At 39.1% G+C, this 18,876-nt stretch overlaps 1 protein-coding gene across 1 annotated transcript in view; it reads left to right on the forward strand.

Moving 5' to 3' along the window:
• The first annotated feature begins 8,976 nt into the window (after positions 1–8,976).
• LOC131483877 (uncharacterized) overlaps positions 8,977–18,876 on the forward strand; it is a 47,983-nt gene continuing 38,083 nt past the window's right edge. The window contains exons 1-3 of the mRNA XM_058682245.1: positions 8,977–9,120; positions 9,261–9,837; positions 14,591–14,661. Coding sequence (XP_058538228.1) covers positions 8,977–9,120; positions 9,261–9,837; positions 14,591–14,652 — 783 coding nt within the window. The 3' untranslated portion in view covers positions 14,653–14,661. The remainder of the gene's footprint in view (positions 9,121–9,260; positions 9,838–14,590; positions 14,662–18,876) is intronic.

Consider the following 18,876-nt stretch of genomic DNA (forward strand, 5'->3'; position numbering starts at 1 on the left):
GGATAGTATAAAGGAGTCAAGGCACTTTGAAGGAATTTAGAGGGAAATAAATCCACACAGTGGGTTTCCATAACATGTTATTAAGTGAAAATAAGTGATCAAGTGAGTAAATGAATGAGTGAATGCATGATTGAATTAATGATAGGTTTTTGTCTTAGAAAATACATGAACATTGGTTGGTGGAATAGAAGATAGGAAGTAGAGACAAGTTAGAAGGTTTCAAATAGGCTAATTGGTCAGAGAAATCTTTAAAAAAATTTTTTTAATGTTTATTTTTGACAGAGAGAGAGAGAGAGAGAGAGAGCATGAGTGGGGAGTGGGCAGAGAGAGGGAGACACAGAATCTGAAGCAAGTTCCAGGCTCTGAGCTGTCAGCACAGAGCCCGACACGGGGCTCAGACTCACGGACCTGAGATCATGACCTGAGCCGAAGTCAGACACTTAACCAACTGAGCCACCCAGGCGCCCTGGTCAGAGAAATCTTTTCTGATGAGGTACATTTGAACTGAGACCTCAGTGATGTGAAATAGTGAGCCATGTATCTATCTGGAAAGAGAGCATTCCAGGAGACAGGAATGGCAAGTGCTAAGGCACTGTGGTGGAGGTGTGCTAGAGTGCTCGAGGAACAGCGAGGAAGTTGGAAGGTAGTCAGTGAGAAACAATAGATGTCTCTAGGATGCCCGCTGGATTTTGCATAGCAGAGGTGGGCATCCATTTCTCTGTGCTGACAGTGCTTGATATTGCATTGTGCTGTTACAAAACACGGTTACAACCATGGCATATGGTTGTCACTGTTTGTGTGTGTCTGTTTAATTGCTAATACTGCAAACCCTCCAGGGTGGGGACCATTTTGTACTCCTTGTTATATCCCCAGGGCCTATCCCTATGCTTGGCAGGTGCTTGAACCTTTGCTGAAAGGATGAGTCAGAGGCCCTTAAGATACGTTCTCATGCTTGAGTCACCTGACTAGGTTTGTGGGTTCTCACTGTTTTCCACACTTTTCTTTTCATCACCTCATTCTCCTAGCATCTGGTATTAATCTTTCACCAGCTTTGGCCACATTTCTCCTGGCACCTTGCATCATGGACATTCCCACATTGATTTCCACTCATGACCCTCCAGCTCCTCCCCAGGGTTCCTATGTATTGCAGTGATAAGTGTGGCCAAAGGGCTCTGCATATTAGAGCCTGGAAAGGCTGACCAGGCACTAAAAAATGAGGATAAATGTATAGGGTGGGGTCAGAAAATGGAAGAACTTGCAAGTTGAGCAAAGACAGATGACTGTGATTATTTAGAAATGTCACCCTCAGGGGAGCCTGGGTGGCTCAGTCAGTCAAGCATCCGACTCTCAGCTTTGGCTCAGGTCATGATCTCACAGTTCAGGAGTTCTAGCACGTCGTGCTCTGTGCTGACAGTGTAGACCCTGCTTGGGATTCTCTCTCTCCCTGTCTCTCTGCCCCTCCTCCTTTTGTGCTCTCTCTGTCTCTCTCTCTCTCTCTCTCTCTCTCAAAAAATAAAAAATAAAAAAAAGAAATGTCACCCTGAAATTGTTCTTTAAGCTTTTATAAATACTATTTTATTGTCATAACCTATTTTTTTTGGTGAAAGAATGAATAAATTTTAAACCTTAACTTACTTTGATATGACCAAAAAGGCATATATTTGAATAATAGGGTTTCATAAGATGTCAATCCCTGTAAGTAGGTGACATCTATAAAATGAAACATTTTTGTTAAAGCGCAAGAAGTTGGAGTTAATTTTTAAAGGATAACAATCTAAAATATTGTGCGTACAAGTAATAATCACTAGCAAACCAAAAAAGCCTCTAAATTGTTGAAATAGGTGTCATTAAGAACATGAGCAAAATTTACACCTCTTCTCATAATATAACTTTTGAGCTCCTTATGTAAAACTTACTGTGATTTCATACACGATTATAATAATTTGGTTGCCCATTGTTTTAAGTCACAGAAGATTGAAAGTAATAAATTATCAGGGCAGAAGACAGTAGAGGACATCACAGCCACAACATGGATGGAGGGATTCCCAACTGCACAGTAAGGGCAGAAAGACTTAAAGAATCGGACAGACATCAAGTAGTCAAAATGAGAGTTATTGAGGTGAACAATATACAGTGGCTTTGTGGTACCACCATTCTGGTGCATAAGACTTTATCTGCAATGTTGAGTTGAAAGACTCCTTAAAAAATTATTTCTTTGTTTTTCAAATTTCATCTGCTGACAAAGCCTTACTTGACTTACACTTGTTTGGCAGCAAATTTGATCTGAAGTGATACAAGTTTACTTATGAACTTAGTTCTAATTTGTGTGAATATGTTTTGCTGCAGAAAAAATGTGTTAATTACAGACCCTGCTGGGGGTGTTATGAATATATGGCATAAGCACCAGGCAAGATCCGGTGCAGATAACCTGTATGAAGAGTACCTTCATTAGATTTCCATGCCTAGTTGCAAGAGCTTTGCATAAGGGGTTACACACCCCCTTTACTACCTGCGTAGTAGAGTCATGAATGCTCACAATGATACCTACGAGTAATAAGATCAGAAATGCTCTGCTTAACATGGTAAGACAGTGTGAGAAATGCTTCGAAAGCTTTGCATTCAAAAAAAGTGTCTATTAAAGGAAAGGAAAGTTGTAGTGTATTTGGAAAGTCAATAAGCATTTATAGTACATGTTAGATGTTTTCCTCTCTTTTTCTCCGTGTGTATGTGTGTGGTTCCAAGTCCTTTGTGATGAAATTAGACGTGGAATCTGGGGGATATATTTGCTCTTGCCTTGCTGAAACTTGGATTTATATGCTGTTATCAGGGAAATTATTTGTAAGGTTGTTGGAATTTTCTTGAGCACCAGGGATATTTGAGTGAGAAAGCTGTTCAGAGATCCTAATTTGCTTTTTAAAACCTTCCAAATTTGTAATAAGAGTTTTCTTTTGTTTTGCTTTATTTCTACCCCTCCCTCGGGATTCTGCTACCAATGAAGAAAAAAATTTGCGTGCCAACTTAAGGAAACAGAATCTGTGTTTGCAATGCCAATGAACAGAGCCAAAGGGAATTGTTAAATAGCCTGAGGGCTATTATAGCTCAGTAACTTAAAGACATAAAAACACAATTTTAGGCACTAGGGACAAAAATTTTAAAAATCTAGCTGAGTTCTAGAAGGAATAAAGCATTCAGAAACACCCAAAATTCACAATAGATAATAAAATATTACTATGTTATTTTCTCTGCCACAGAATAATGTAGGTACATAGTTAAAAATTCAAATATTATAGAATTATATTAACTGAAAGAATGGAAGTAACTTCTAACTATACAGTCATCTCTCTCCCCATAAAAATACTGTTAAAATGTTGGCTTAGTATGTTTTCACTCTTATGTAGATCCTGAGAAACTTAACAGAAGACCATGGGGGAGGGGAAGGAAAAAAAAAGTTAGGGAGGGAGCCAAACTATAAGAGACTCTTAAAAACTGAGAACAAACTGAGGGTTGATGGGGGGTGGGAGGGAGGGGAGGGTGGGTGATGGGTATTGAGGAGGGCACCTGTTGGGGTGAGCACTGGGTGTTGTGTGGAAACCAATTTGACAATAAATTTCATATTAAAAAATGTTGGCTTATATTTCTGTCTTATATTCTTTTTTTAATACAAATTAATTCATACTAGATAGTGCATTGCAACTTGCCTTCCTTCCCCTCCCTCCACCTTAACAACTATATATCTTCATGTCCACCAAAGTTAGTAGTTAATTACCACCTCACTCCTTTCAACCATAAGAGAGAATTCCATTTAATGGCGATACTGTCATTTAAAATTGGTGATTACTTTTTCCCACTGCTGTTTTACCTTTTTTTTTTCTTTTGAATCTCATCTACTTAGACACACGTAGAAAAACAAAAAGCCTAGTGTTGACTAGAAAAGTTGCAAATAGTGAAATAAGTGTTGTTCTTGAATGGCAAATTTCCAGTTCCGTGGAATAAGCAGAAAATGATCTCAAAAAGATAAAACAAATGGTGTCTGTTTTGCATTTTAAAGAATATTCAGGAAAAAAATAAAGAAGATAAAAATAAGGAATATTCAGTTGTTACTAGTAAATTGATAAATATCTCTCAGATTCAAAAATGAAATTTTCCTCAATTGTACAGAAGCACTAGAATTTCTGGGGGAAATGAATCTTACTGTAAAAATGAGCTTCACATTTAAAATTAGGAACAGAGTAGCTGTGGTCCTGCTCAGAAAGGAGTGTTTTATCTCCAGAGCTCATCAGTCATTGAAAGGTCAGGGATAATAAGCAACGAGGCATTCTGCCGACCTGTGTCAAGGTAAATAAAAGAACAGTAACTGGATCACTTGTGCTACAAATCAGACAATTGCCTTGTCCTTCTTATGTCATTCTGCCTCACCTCTTCCAGACTGTCCCTAGCCATAGCTGACTCCCTGCATTAATGTCCTCCCTGCTGTATGCAATTCAACAATCTTTTCCTCCTGCAGAAGCAGGGACACTGTAAGGTGACTCACTTTACAATACTATTGCAATTTATCCACATTAGCCTTGTTCTAGCTCCCTTCCTGCCCTCAGAGGAAACCACTGTCTTGAATTTTGTGAATAACATTCCTTTGTTTACATACTAGTTTTCTCTTTTTAATGTTTATTTATTTATTCTGAGAGAGAGAGAGAGAGAGAGAGCGCGAGCGGGGGGGGGGGGGGGTGGCGGGGGGCAGAGAAAGGGGGAGAGAGAGAATCCCAAGCAGGCTCTACACTGTCAGTGAAGAGCCCAAGATGGGGCTAGAACCCTCAAACCATGAGATCATGACCTGAGCTGAAATCAAGAGTCGGATGCTTAACCAAGTGAGCCACCCAGGTGCCCCACACATCAGTTTTAAACAGATGTATATGTGTTCCTAGATAACATATCACTTAGTTTTGCTTGTTTCTGAGCTTTGTGAAAGGGCAACTTATATGCGGTCTTCTGTGAACTTCACTCAGTGTTATGTTTCTAAGAGTTACCTCTGCTACTGAACACAGCAATTGTTACCTCATGTACACCATGAATATTTCATGATCTGGGTATATCAAAATTTAGTTCTCTTTTATTCAATTGTAAGTACTTTAGAATTCTCATTCATGATTTCTTCTTTGATCCATGAGTTATTTGTGGAGCCTATTTTTATTTTATTTTTTTGAAGTCTATTTTTAAATCCCATTTATTGAAGTCAATCTTTAGAAATTAAAACGCACTGTTATTTAAATTTAAAGCTAAATTTAAATTTTTTTTCAATATATGAAATTTATTGTCAAATTGGTTCCCATACAACACCCAGTGCTCATTCCAAAAGGTGCCCTCCTCAATACACATCACCCACCTAAATTTAAATCTTTAAAAAATTAGTCTACTGATTCCCAAAATCTATCGGGAGATTTTAGTAGAGATTACAAGGTCTAAGTCAGTGATGAACGAACCCAGCCTGCCACTTGTTTGTCTACACTCGTGAACTACGAATGGTTGGCACGTTTTAAATGGTTGAAAAACACAAAAGAAGGATAATGTTTTGAGGTATGTGAAAATTATATAAAGTGCAAATTCAGTGGCCTAAATAAGTTTTATGGGAAAATGGCCATGGCCATTAGCTTAATTACTATCCTTGCTCCTGCAGGAAAAGATAGTTGAATTGCATAAGTGTATTTTCTATGGCAACTTTCATGCTACAGTAGCAGAGTTGAGTAGCTGCAACAGAGACCTGCAAAGCAAACATTCTTACTATTTGGCCCTTTACAGGAAATGTTTCTCAACCCTTGGACTAGATAATACAATTCTTTGAAACGTATTAAATAAGCTAGCTAATGTATGTAAATACTTCTTATGGATTTAATGAGAATGTGCATTCTAAGTATTGTATGCCCACGCTGTCCTCTCTATATGTCGTACATCAATGTCAGTGTATATACGTGGAATTCTGAATAATTTATCAATAGGTGAAAGGGTGTTGAAATATCTCCCCATAATGGTGGATTTATCAATTTCTCCTTGTAGATTTTATCATTAAGTGGTGACCCTATCTCCAATAATATATATTTTTTTATCTTGAGTCCATTGTGTGTGATATCCATACAGATACACCAGTCTTCTTTTCATGACTATATATCTGATACGTTGTATGTTTTTAGTTCCTGGAGCTTCAAAACAGTAACAATAGTAACATCAAAGATCACTCATTACAGATCACCATGTCAAATATAATAATAATGAAAAAAAAACAAATATAGGAAGAATTACCAAAATGGCACACAGAGACATGAAGTGAACAAATGCTCTTGGGAAACAAGGGTGCTGATAGACTTGCTGGATGCAGGCCTACCACAACCTTCAACTTGTAAAAAATCCACCCAGTGTCTTTGAAGCACAAAAAAACCCGAAGTGCAATAAAACAAGCGATGCCTGTATACCTTCTCTAATTTATCCACAGATATCGTTCACATTATTTGGTTTTAAGACTGCCTGCAAAGCTACACATAGCAGTCCCTATGTGACATTCAGACATTAGATTGGGGGACTGGGATGGAGAGGGGGTATTTGAAGAATATATTTGTCTCCTTGGTAGTTTAGATATAGCTCTTAGTCTTCAGATTGTATACATTCAGCACTATAATTCCTTCCCATTTTCTGCATCTGGCTTTTACACCCAGCTATAGACTTAATATGGTCCTCAAGTTTTGCAACTACGCCCCACATCTGAAAGACCCCATTCACTCCATATATCTGCCCTCATTCTGTCCTGCATCATTTTCATCCCACATACCAACATGAACAAATGAGATTTTCAGAAAGGAGAAATTTGTACATGGTTAGCACTATAAACAGGAAAGTTCAACCAATTCTCAGAAAAGTATAAAAAAGATTATTAACAGTGGCTCCAAGCACTTAGAAAAGGTGATGGAGATCGTTGATGCCAGAATGGGTTAGTTTGAAAACAGATCCAGTTTAACTAGATTTGCTTCTTTTTCCCCTTTTATTTCTTTAATAAAAACTTGGACCGGTATATTTGGGGATGCTAGAGACAGTGAATTTTCATTTCAGTAAAGCATTTAGAAAACTTTTCATAAAATCCTTGTTGGTTATAGTATGATTGCATGAAATAAAATGTATGATCTTGAAAAGTGTTGGTTCATTTATTATTATTGTCTTGGAGATTATTCTTGGTGGTTGGCTACAAGGCTCTTTTCTCAGCCTCTTTTATATAACTTTTATTAGACTTCATAAACTGGAATTTATTAATTTTTTATAAACTTTATAAACTTACTTAACTGGACACAAAGAAGCCATGTTCATTAACTTTACAGATACTGTAAGTTAAAAGTGATCACTAATAAGATTTTTAAATCTGAAATTATGTCTTAAAACAAACAAGATGAAGTTTAATATGGATTAAAGGCAAAAATTGGGTTTAAGCATATACAATTATAGAAGTATAGACTATGTAATGTGGTAAGTATGGTTTAATTGTAGTCCATATAAAATAGACTTGGATGTTTTATTCAACCCTAGGTAAAATACATTTGCTAAAAGAAAAACCTTACTCAAGTTTGGGATATCTTATTGACAGGGTAGGTATGCTTGGGTCAAAGGGACTGCTGATCACTTTGTGACAAAGTTCTTGGCTCACAGTATTTGAATGTTGTGTTCTCTCTCTCTCTCTTTAAAGTTTATTTGTTTATTTTGAGAGAGAGAGAGAGAGAGAGAGAGAGAGAGCAAGTGAGCAGGGGAGGAGCAGAGAGAAAGGGAGAGAGAGAATCCCAAGCAGGCTCTGTGCTGTCAGCTCAGAGCCTGATGCCAGGTGGGGCTTGAAATCACTAACGGTGAGATCATGACCTGATCCAAAACCAAGAGTCCTACACGTAACCAACTGAGCCACACAGGCACCCCTGTTGTGTTGTCTTGAGTGCACATTTGAGAAGGAAAAGGAAAAGTCAAAGGATATTCAAAGCAGGGTAAAGAGTGTGGTTATGAGAGTTCACCATTCCACTTGACAAATAATGAAAGGATCTACAAATTTTGAGGAATGGAAAAATATTAGATATTCTGACAGCTACTTAGAGGTTTGCTTCAAATATTTCAAGACTTGCAATGTCTATAAAGAATGAGATTAGTTAATTCCTAGGGGTCAGAATGAGCACCTGGGGTGTAAGTTAAGGGAAGTTGAATTGATGTTCAGAATCAAACGTTAAAGACCTGTCTGTTAAGCAGATCTGGATTTTCATTCTAGCATCAAAACTGGCTTTGGCAAAAGAAATGATACTTTTGGGCTTTATTTTCCTATCGAATGGGGATAATAAGGCCTACCTCGTTTTAAGGATTAGAAATAATACATAAAAATTGCTTAGTTCCTGGCATATGTAAAAACTCAATAATCATGATTATACATAATATTGATAAAAACAAAGATTCAAAACATTGTGAAACTTTAAGTGGATGATGGTATGGTGGAAATATGAAGAGAGGATTTTCATTTAGGATAGGGGACTGGACTTAAGATACATTTGAACTTTCAGCATAAAGGTTTTGATTACCACCTTGGTGTGAAACGTTGCTTTCCCCTGACTGCGCTGTCTTTTCCCTTGCTCCACAAAGCAAGCAGGTTCTTTTTTATCCAATCCTCGTTGATTTCTGAGAGTCAATTGCCTTTAAAGAAGTTAGAACAGGAAGGGGGCGTAGCTATGACAAATGAGTGTTTCAAGAGTAAGGAAAAATAAACTAGAAGACTAAAGGGCTTCTCACTGAGTGGCTCCGTGAGCTGCTCATGGAGGAGGCACCAATCACGAGGGTTGGTTAAGTTACAAGAGGCATTCAGGAAAGTCTCCACCACTTCAAACCACATCAGGCTCTTGGCAAGAGCTACGTTAAGAATGGGATCCAAGGCAGGCTAGCGAAGCGAGTCTGGGCTTGCTGGCTGGAGCTAAGGACCAAATGAAGGCCCTTGGGTGCCACCAGTTGATGGCAGGAATTGAGACAAAACAAGAGGAGAGCGACAAAAGGGGGAAAATGGGTGGGAGGGCCGCAAGAAGGAAGACAAAGGTTCGCGGGGCTTTGGGCGCGGCGGGCTTACTGCCCGTAGGGTAGTGGCCAGAAGTTGTGCACCAGGACCCGGGGCGATGTAGATGGGAGCTCCCATGGCCGGGGGCATCAACCCTTGCCGGGAGGGGGACCTCTCCACACGCTCGGTTCCCCTTCCCGCGTCTCCCAGCTGCTAGTCGGTCCTGCTAGGGCACTTCTCGAAACCTGTCTGCAGCTGGGAACCCTGGTCCGACTTTGATGGCCTAGATAACTTAGCGCGGCCTCTCGCCTTCTTTTCTTCCGCCCCTCTCCCGCCCACCCGGCCCCACCGCCCCCACCGCCCCCACCGCCCTGTTCGCCTCCAGCGCCGGGGTCTACCAGATACTCCGCGGCTCGGCTGCCGGCAAGACCCGGAGAGTGGAGTTCGCTCCGGCAGCGCGAGGCGCGCACTCGCAAGCGCGCTCTCGCTCACTCCTCGCAGGGGTACTGGGCATGCGCGGCGCGCGTCTGGCTTTGGCGGCGAGCGGGTGAGCGGGCGGGCAGCTCCACACTTCACAGGCGGCGGCGGGCGCGGCGGTCTTGCCCAGCGCGAGGCGGGCGCTGTGCTCGCCTGGGAGATCGCTCCTCTTCTGCCGGGCGCAGACGGCGGCTTGGCGGTTCGCGGAGGATTGGAAGGGCGTGGTCCAGGACGGCGGCTTTCTCTTGGCCGCCTCCTGCCTCGTCCGGGCTCTAAGCGTCTCCGGGGAAAGCCACGGCCCCGAGGGCGGATCCGAGGTAAGAGACCCTCGGGCGAAAGGCGCCGGCCGGGGGTCGAGTGTTTTGGACTCAGCCTCGATTTTAAAAACCCGCCTTTGTGTGCTTGCGTGGAGCGGTGCCAGGCGCCGCGTCCGCTTTCATTCACTTTGACTGCTTTCAACTGGTGTTGGGAGCCAGGTGTGCCAGGGCGCTGCTACCGGAGCGCGTCCGTGCGCCCGGTCGTGGTGCGCCCGGTCTTGGTGCGCCGCGGAGCCGGTGCCGACCTTCGGCCGCCCCGCCGCCCCGCCGCCCCGCTCCGCCCGCCGAGCCCGGGGCTCCGGGACGGGTGGGCAGGGAAGATTCAATAGTTCCTGGTAACCTGAGCTTCCGCACATACACCTGCGCTTGTCTTGTCCGTGGGGCGACTACACAACGGGTGTTCTCACGGCCTGTTTTAGGCTTGGGGTTTCGAGAGCTACCCTCCCCACCCTCACATGGAGGGTGTCTTTTCAAATTGACACTTTGGGACAGGGTCCCACCATCGCTTACCCCTTCAAATTAAGATAGCTCATTGTTTTTGAATAGTTGTCTTTCCTGATTCCTTCCTGTTGACTTTCCGTTCTTAGTTTGTTCCGCTCTACTCACAATTTTACTTTTGAAAGATAGCCTTTCTGGTGTCTTTGTCAGTTAATGCCTTTGGAGTGGATTTCACCACGTATGAAGATCCGGCTCGCTTCTCCTCTGGTCACTCTTCCTGCTTTCCTTCCAAGGACCATCTGAATGCAAAAATCTTTGCACGGATTGTTCTCTTCCTTCGCATTGTTTCTCAAATGCTTCTTTTCCCGTAGAACCCAGAGTACTGCTGGAATCTCCTTGTGGGTAGGACGCTGTGGTGTTAGGATTTGAAATCCATCGATGTCTCGAGTGGTGGAGCATTAGGAATTGGAATTCTCCTTTACAAATTACATTCCGGTGAAATGTATTACTGCTTTTCTTTTGAAGGTTTCAGTTTTGGTCTCATAATGAGAGAAATAGCTACTGTCTTAAGAGTTCAGGAACAACCTGGTTTCAGATGCATGCGAATAGTTTGTTTTTGACATTGTTATTCTTTTGGGAGGTAGGAGAATTAGGATTCCCAGAAGACCGTGTGTGTGTGTGTGTGTGTGTGTGTGTGTGTCCATGTATATATATATATATGTGTGTGTGTGTGTGTGTGTCCATGTATATATATATGTGTGTGTGTGTGTGTATGTCCATATATATATATATATATATATGGACATAACACACGTAATACCAAAGTAGCTGTGTTGTGTGTTGCTTCTATTTTATTGCCACTGAGAGGATACCATTCTACAGCGACTTGGGTTTTGGAAAGTGTGCACTAAATGTAGATCAAGTGGTCATTGAAATTAAAGTCAGTATCATCCTCTCTCACCTACTATAGATTTTCTATTTGGAACTGGAGTTTTTTGGATAGATTATAGTTATAATAGTTAAGTTATAGTTCTTAAGTTGCTACTGTGAAACAAATTGGGTCATCGGCTCACACTTTGACTTACAGTGAGAAAAATAATGCACTTTATGGAATTGCCATTAAAGGGTAGAGTGCATCACAAATGTAATAACATTGTATAAATGCCTTTAGTGCACAATTCATAGATTAAGACTTTTTAAAATTCCACAAGTCATTCACTTCACAGCAGGAAAAAAAAGAAGAAAAGTTACTTTTAATTCCAGTATTCTGAAATAACCACTGTTCATGATATTTGGTACATTCTTTTTGTAGTATTTTTTCTTCCCACTTTCCAATGTCATTGGACATCATTATATGGTAATTTTCAGCCTTTTATTAATGGTGGGAGAGTAAGTTGTATTTATGGTGATTCTTCACCTTGGTTTATTCTGGTTTGCTCTCTCTAGGAGTCTAATTTTGAACACCTTGCTTGTTTCCGATAGAATGAAGAGATTTCATTTTGTTTTATTTTTAATTTTTCCTGTTTTCAGTTAATTGGGCCTTTTCTGTGCTATAACATAGGCTCCCTTTGCCTTCAGTTTTTATTTGCTACACTTCAGATCCTAGACCCTGGCTTTTCTTACGCTATGCTGCAAAGATGTTCACCGCTACCTTTTATTTTTCTCCTGACTCTCCTGTTATTTTCATTTACTTATTTTAATTCTGCAACAGTTCCCTTGAACCATGGTTTATATAAGAAAATATATTATCCCCAATAAAAGATGATAGTTTTTTCTCGAGGTCTCTCTTTAGATGCTTGAGGTTTTGTTGGATGAGTATTTTTACCACTGACTTAATTTATATAAAATTTAGGTTACCTTTTCTGAGTTGTATTAAACGTATTTGGTAGTTATTTGGATCATCACAGAACATAAGTTAATGATAGGTTACAAACTTTCAGACATCTGCAATGGTATATAAGGGAAAAGTGGAATTTTGGTTAAAGTACTTCAGCTATAGTACATCCCTACTGGGAATTACTGCATGAAATTGTTTGCAGCTGTTAGTGATTGAAAATATTTTCCTAAGAAAAATTCTGTAACAAAATGGTTGTAAACATTGTAACTTTAATGTATGCAGGGAAGGTGTGAAGTTTTTCACTACTGCACTACAACCTCTCCAGTGTTTTTTAGGTACATTCTTAGATGGTATTTAAATATATATATACATATATATATTATTTTTAGATTAGTTTTAGATTTACAGAAAAAGTATAAAGATAGTACAGTGACTTCTTATATGCACTGTTACTCAATTTCATGTCTGATTACATCTTACATTAGTATTTGCTATAATTAATGAACCAGTGTTGGTACATTATTACTAACTGAAGTTCATACTTAACTTAGATTTCTTCAGTATTTATCTGATGTCCTTTTTCTGTTTCAGGATACCATATTACACTTAGTTGTCATGTTTCCTTAGTCCCCTTTTTGGCTATGACAGTTAGACTTCTCTTGTTTTTAATGACCTTCACAGTTGTGAGGAATATTGGTTTGGTGTTTTGTAGAATGCCCTTCTTTTGGAATTAGTCTGACTTTGTTCTCATGATCAGACTGGGGTTTTAGGTTTCTGGAAGGAAGATCACAGAGGTAAAATGCTATTTCTGTTACATCATATAAAGGGTGCGGACTTATCACTGTTGATTTTGATGTTGATCACCTGGCTGAGTTAGTGTTTGCTAGGTTTCTGCAATGAAAAGTTACTCTTCTTTCCATGCTGTACTTTTAGAAGGAAGTCACTGTGCAGAGCCCACACTTAAGGAGTGTTTTACTTCTCCTCCTTGAGGGTGGGGTATCTCTATAATTTATTTAGAATTCTTCTGCATGGCAGATTTTTCTTTTCTCTGCATTTACGTATTTACTCAATCATTTACTTACATTGGCCTGTACTCATGGATATTCATTTTATACTTTGGGTTGTAATCCAGTACTACTGTATTTTGTTGCTCACATTGTTTCAGCTTTCGTCATTGGGAGCTCGTTTAGTTGGCTCTGTGTTCCTTTGACATATCTCCATTAATGTGAGGTGGGGCGCCTGGGTGGCTCAGTCCATTAAACATACAGCTCTTGATTTCCGGTCAGGTCGTGATCTCACGGTTCTTGAATTTGAGCCTTGCATTGGGTTCCACACTGTTATCTCCGAGCCTGCTTGGGATTCTCTCTCTCTCCATCTCTCTCTGCCCCTCCCCCCCACACATACACACACACACTCTCTCTCTCTCAAAATAAATAAATAAAGATCATTTCCTTACTTTCTGGCATTAAAAGATGCTCCAGGCTCATCTTTTATATTTCCATTTCCTGTTACAGTCTTAGAATCAGCCAGAAAGAATCTGTTTCATTTCCTTGGGAAAATAGTATTAGAAGCCAGGATTTGGGTGTTTGGTTTTTATTGTTACTGGGGTGTCATTGCCCCTAGAGTTTCTCATCTACAGAGCAGGAAATATATGCATGTAAACCAACCTATGTATATACACATATCTATATAATTTCTCTATGTAATCCTATGTATTCATATTAAGCAAAATATGAGTTTGTATGGATGTCTGTGACTCTGCCTACCCCATCTCCACTTGTGTTCTTCTGTTCTCCTCTACTTGCTTATCCGTAAACTTACTCTGTGAGAAGTAACCTGGATCCCACCATCTGCCATCCATTTATTTAATTGTTCAGTCCTATAACATATGTATAGCAGTATTGAAATTGTTAACTTCTATTCTCTTTACAGAGAGAGGGAAACAACTTTATCAACTAGAGTACAGTGCTTTCATGCTGTTTCTTTTGCTTTTAGTTTACAGATTCTACTCCTTTTTCTCCTGTCCTACTTAATATGAGGTAGTTGCATGCCTTTATAATAGGGTCAGACCCTTTTGTTAAATCTCCAGTCCATCCTGGGATCCTCCCCTCCTTCTAAATGACTTTTTAAAAGTTTGCATACATTAAAGTTCACTCTTCATCCTATAAGGTTCTCTGGGTTTTGACAAATGCATAATTTCAAGTCTCCATCATTATAGAATCAGAATATCATACATTAAAAAAAAAATCCTGTGCCTCATTTATCACTCCCTTAACTCCCTCCCCCTGACAACCACTGATTTTTTTTTTTTATTGTCTCTATAGTTTTGCCTTTTCCAATTGGAATCATAGAGCCTTGTCAGACTGGTTTCTTTCACTTATCAATATGCATTTAAGGTTCGTTTATGTTTTCTTGTGATTTGATAGTTCATTTCTTTTTATCATTTAATAATATTGCATTGTATGGATGTTTTCACAGTTTTTGTATCTATTCATTTATTGACGGACATCTTGGATGCTTCCAGTTTTTGGCAACTCTGAACAAAGCTGGTAAGAATATTCATGGGCAACTTTTTGTGTAGACACAAGATTTCAGAACATTTGGGTAGATACCTAGGAACATGATTGCTGGATCAGATAAGATTATTGTTAGCTTTGTAAGATATTGCCTGAGTGGCTATACCATTTTGCATTTCCATCAGCAATTAATGCTTGCTTCTGTTGCTTTTCCTCCTTGTCAATTTTTGATATTGTTAGTTTTTTGGATTTTATGGATTTTAATAGGTGTAGTAACATCCCATTGTTGCTTTTTTTTTTTTTTTTTTTTTTAAATTTTTTTCAACATTTTTAATTTATTTTTGGGACAGAGGGAGACAGAGCATGAACGGGGGAGGGGCAGAGAGAGAGGGAGACACAGAATCGGAAACAGGCTCCAGGCTCCGAGCCATCGGCCCAGAGCCTGACGCGGGGCTCGAACTCACGGACCGCGAGATCGTGACCTGGCTGAAGTCGGACGCTTAACCGACTGCGCCACCCAGGCGCCCCCCCATTGTTGCTTTAATTTGTCATTCCTAATGACATTTAATGTTAAGCATCTTTTTATATGCTGTTGACTTCTGTATATTTTCTTTGGTGAGATATTTGTTCTGAACTTTTGACTATTTTTTATAAATTTTTTAATGTTTATTTTTGAGAGAGAGAGAGAGAGAGCGAGCGCGTGTGCGCGGGCACTAGTGGGAGAAGGGCAGAGAGAGAGAGGAGACACGGAATCTGAAGCAGGCTCCAGGCTCTGAGCTGTCAGCACAGAGCCTGACCTGGGGCTGGAACTCACAACCCGCAAGATCATGACCTGCCCGAAGTTGGACGCTTAATCGACTGAGCCGCTCAGGCGCCCCACTTTTGACCATTTTTTAACTATCTGTTTTCTTATTGTTAAGTTTTAAGAATTCTTTATCTCTTTTTGATACAGGTGCTTTATTAGATATGTATTTTGCAGATATTTTCTTCTACTCTGGCTTGCCTTTTTATTCTCTTAACAGTGTCTTTTGAGAACAAATGTTTTTAATTTTAATAAAGGCCAACTTATCAATTTCATGGATAGCCTTAGGTGTTGTATTTAAAAACTCATTGTCAGACTCAAGGCCACCTGGATTTTATCCTTTTATTTTTTCCAGAAGTTTTATAGTTTTACATTTTTAGGTCTATGATCCATTCTGAGTTTATTTTTGTGAAAGGTGTGAGGTCTGTGTCTAGATTCACTTTTTTTTGCCCATGGACTTTCAGTTGTATCAGTATCATGTAAATGAGCTTTTTAAGTCAAGTAGATTATAAATTAGGTTTAGGATTGACAGGAGACTCTTTTTATTTGATTTTTAAAAATACACTCTGCAAAATTGCTTAAAAGAAACAGTTGAGAAATGACTTGTAAACTAAAATGTAGTAATACACAGACTATGTGTTGAGATTGGTTCCTGGAGGTTGTACATTTTTCTCTCTTCCTTACTAAGAGATTCTTCTTTGTGAAAAATGGAATTGTTGATACAGAGTAATATCTCTCAGTTCTTTTAGATCTTTTAGAACTGTAAGAAATAATTAGTAAGGTTTTCTTTTTCACAAAGAGTGTCTGAAAGATGTGATTTACAAGGTGTGTGGTGAGAAGAGGCAGATGATGTATGTGCTATCTAGAAATTTGAGACTTAACTGTATGGTGTTGAATCTTATCTCCTACCTCTCTCCTTGCCACAAATAGTTTTTTCAAGTACCTTTCTTTTGGTAAACACTTGTGTTATTGATAATGGGTGGGGCCAGGAATACTTGTATTGTTACGCTATAGATAGAACCATTAATTAGTTTTCAAAAAGCATCTAGTGAGATCTGACACAGTAAAAGTAGCAGCTTTGGTGTGGCAGGTGTTATACATTATCTTTTAAAACTCTTATAAGAGGTCTTTAAGGCAGATCTCCTTATTTCCGTATTACAGGTAAGAAATATGCTCAGAAAGATAAAGTGACTTGTCTGTGGTCCATGTGGGGAGAAAGGGACAGAGTTGGGATGAGAACTTTGATCTTTCTGACTCTAAAACTTTCCATTTGGCCACGTGGTCTCTCATAAAAGAAAAAGTGCAAGGATAGTATCAGGGTGTCCTTGCCTTTATTCTTTTCTTTAAAACTGTGTACTACTTAAATGACAACTGAGCTAAATGCGAATGGTTCAAAAATTGTGTTTTTGAGATACATGGAGATTCTTTAAAAATTTTTTCTGTTGACTGATTTGCATCTTCCTGACCCAGAGATGTGAGTCATTGAAACATGTTTATAAAGAAGGAGGTTCCTTTAAAGACAAGAACTTGTGGGAGTTGGGAAAAATAAAACATGTAATAGTAGAATTAGCTAATTGTTTATACCTTTTCCCCACTGAATTGCAAGTTTCTTGAGGGCAGGAAACTAAATTCAATTATCTTTTATTTTTTTTTAACATTTATTTATTTTTGAGAGAGAGAGAGAGAGAGAGAGAGAGAGAGAGAGAGACCATTGAGTGGGGTAGGGCAGAGAGACAGAGTGACACAGAATGCAAAGCAGGCTCCAGGCTCTGAACTGTTTGCACAGAGCCCAACACGGGGCTTGAACCCACGAACCATGAGATCCTGACCTGAGCCAAAGTCCGACATTTAACCAGTTGAACCACCCGGCGCCTCTAAACTCAATTGTCTTTAAGCACAGCATATCACATAGAATAGATACTCACAAAATGTTTGTTGAATGAAATTAGCAGTTACTATCATACTTCGTACAGAACAGTTAGAAGGGATTGAGTTTTCCTCCCAGAGGAAGATGAACATTATTACATTTCATTTATTCATTCATCATTTATTGAGCATTTGTTGAGTATCTGTTCTGTGCCAGACACTGGGAATACAAAGATGAATGAGACAGGATCTCTACCTTCTGTCTTCAGGGAACCCAGAGAATGGAGACAACCATTTCAGTAGAGTGTGGAACTAATGAGATTATATATTAAATAAATAAGCAAGCAAGCAGTGGACTTTGAAATCAGAGAGACCTTATCTGCCTCAATTTTCTTATCTAGGAAGTGAAAATGATAATAGTACTTATTTGACATGATTGTTGGGGATAGGTTAAATGAAAAAAAAATTTATATCTCTGCATATAGACAAAAGGAGAGGCTTACTGTGGCTGAGGAATCAGAAAAATCTCTATTGGAGAATGTGACATTTGAGTTTTATAGGATGAATTTTTGACGCCAAGAATAAGAATATGAGGTGGGACTCTAGGGCATTCCAGACAGAAAGATGAATATGTTTGATGTGCAGAATGGGTGGACATGATGGGAGTCGTGGGAAATTCTGTACATTCTCACAGAGCCTACAGGGATATCAGAAAGAACTGAATAACCAGTTATTTTTCATTTTTGTAAGTAACAGTACAATAGAGTATTCAATGCATCATAGTAGGAGAGGATAAAGATACCAAACCTGTTTTAAGAATTGCATGAATCTCCTCTTCTAATCATAGGACTTTTTAAATATAGTCCTTTATGTGATAGATAAATTCTGTGTGTGTGTGTGTGTGTGTGTGTGTGTGTGTGTAAGTAACCCAGTCCTGTGACACTCAAGTGATTTTATTAAGAAAGAGGCTTGTGTGTTTTTAAGTGAAATAAGAGCTTGTGTCTAAAACCATGCATATATTTAGTAGCGTAGCAACATTAGAATGTAACATCCCATAAAGGCACCATCTAGTGCTATTTGAGCCAATCCAGAATTCTAAGAGCCATGAACAGTTTCTGAGCAGAACCTGAACATAATATGTTCTAAATTAATAATTTTAGTGAATATGCTAAAATAATTTAAGTGAATGAATTATATGCTTGATAGGAGGTTAGAGTTCATTTTTAATATATGGGAGAAGAAAAAAAAGGAAAGACCAAATAGAAAAAAGTGAACATCAATAGAGGGAAGAGAAGTTTATATTTAAAGAGAGTGGTAAAAGTCAAGAGAGGGGCAATAGTCACCAGACTATTTCACAGTTGCATTTTACCAAACATTTAAAGAAGAGTTAATACCTATACTTCTCAAACTATTCCAAAAAATTGAAGAGGAAGAAGTGTTTCCAAATACATTCTCTAAGTTTAGCATTAGCCTGGTACCGAAACCAGATAAAGATGCCACAAAAAAAGAAAATTACAGATCAGTATCCTTGATGAACATAAATGCAGAAATCATCAACAAAATCTTAGCAAACCAAATTC

The sequence above is a fragment of the Neofelis nebulosa genome, chromosome 8, assembly GCF_028018385.1.
Source record: "Neofelis nebulosa isolate mNeoNeb1 chromosome 8, mNeoNeb1.pri, whole genome shotgun sequence".
Lineage (NCBI taxonomy): Eukaryota > Metazoa > Chordata > Mammalia > Carnivora > Felidae > Neofelis > Neofelis nebulosa.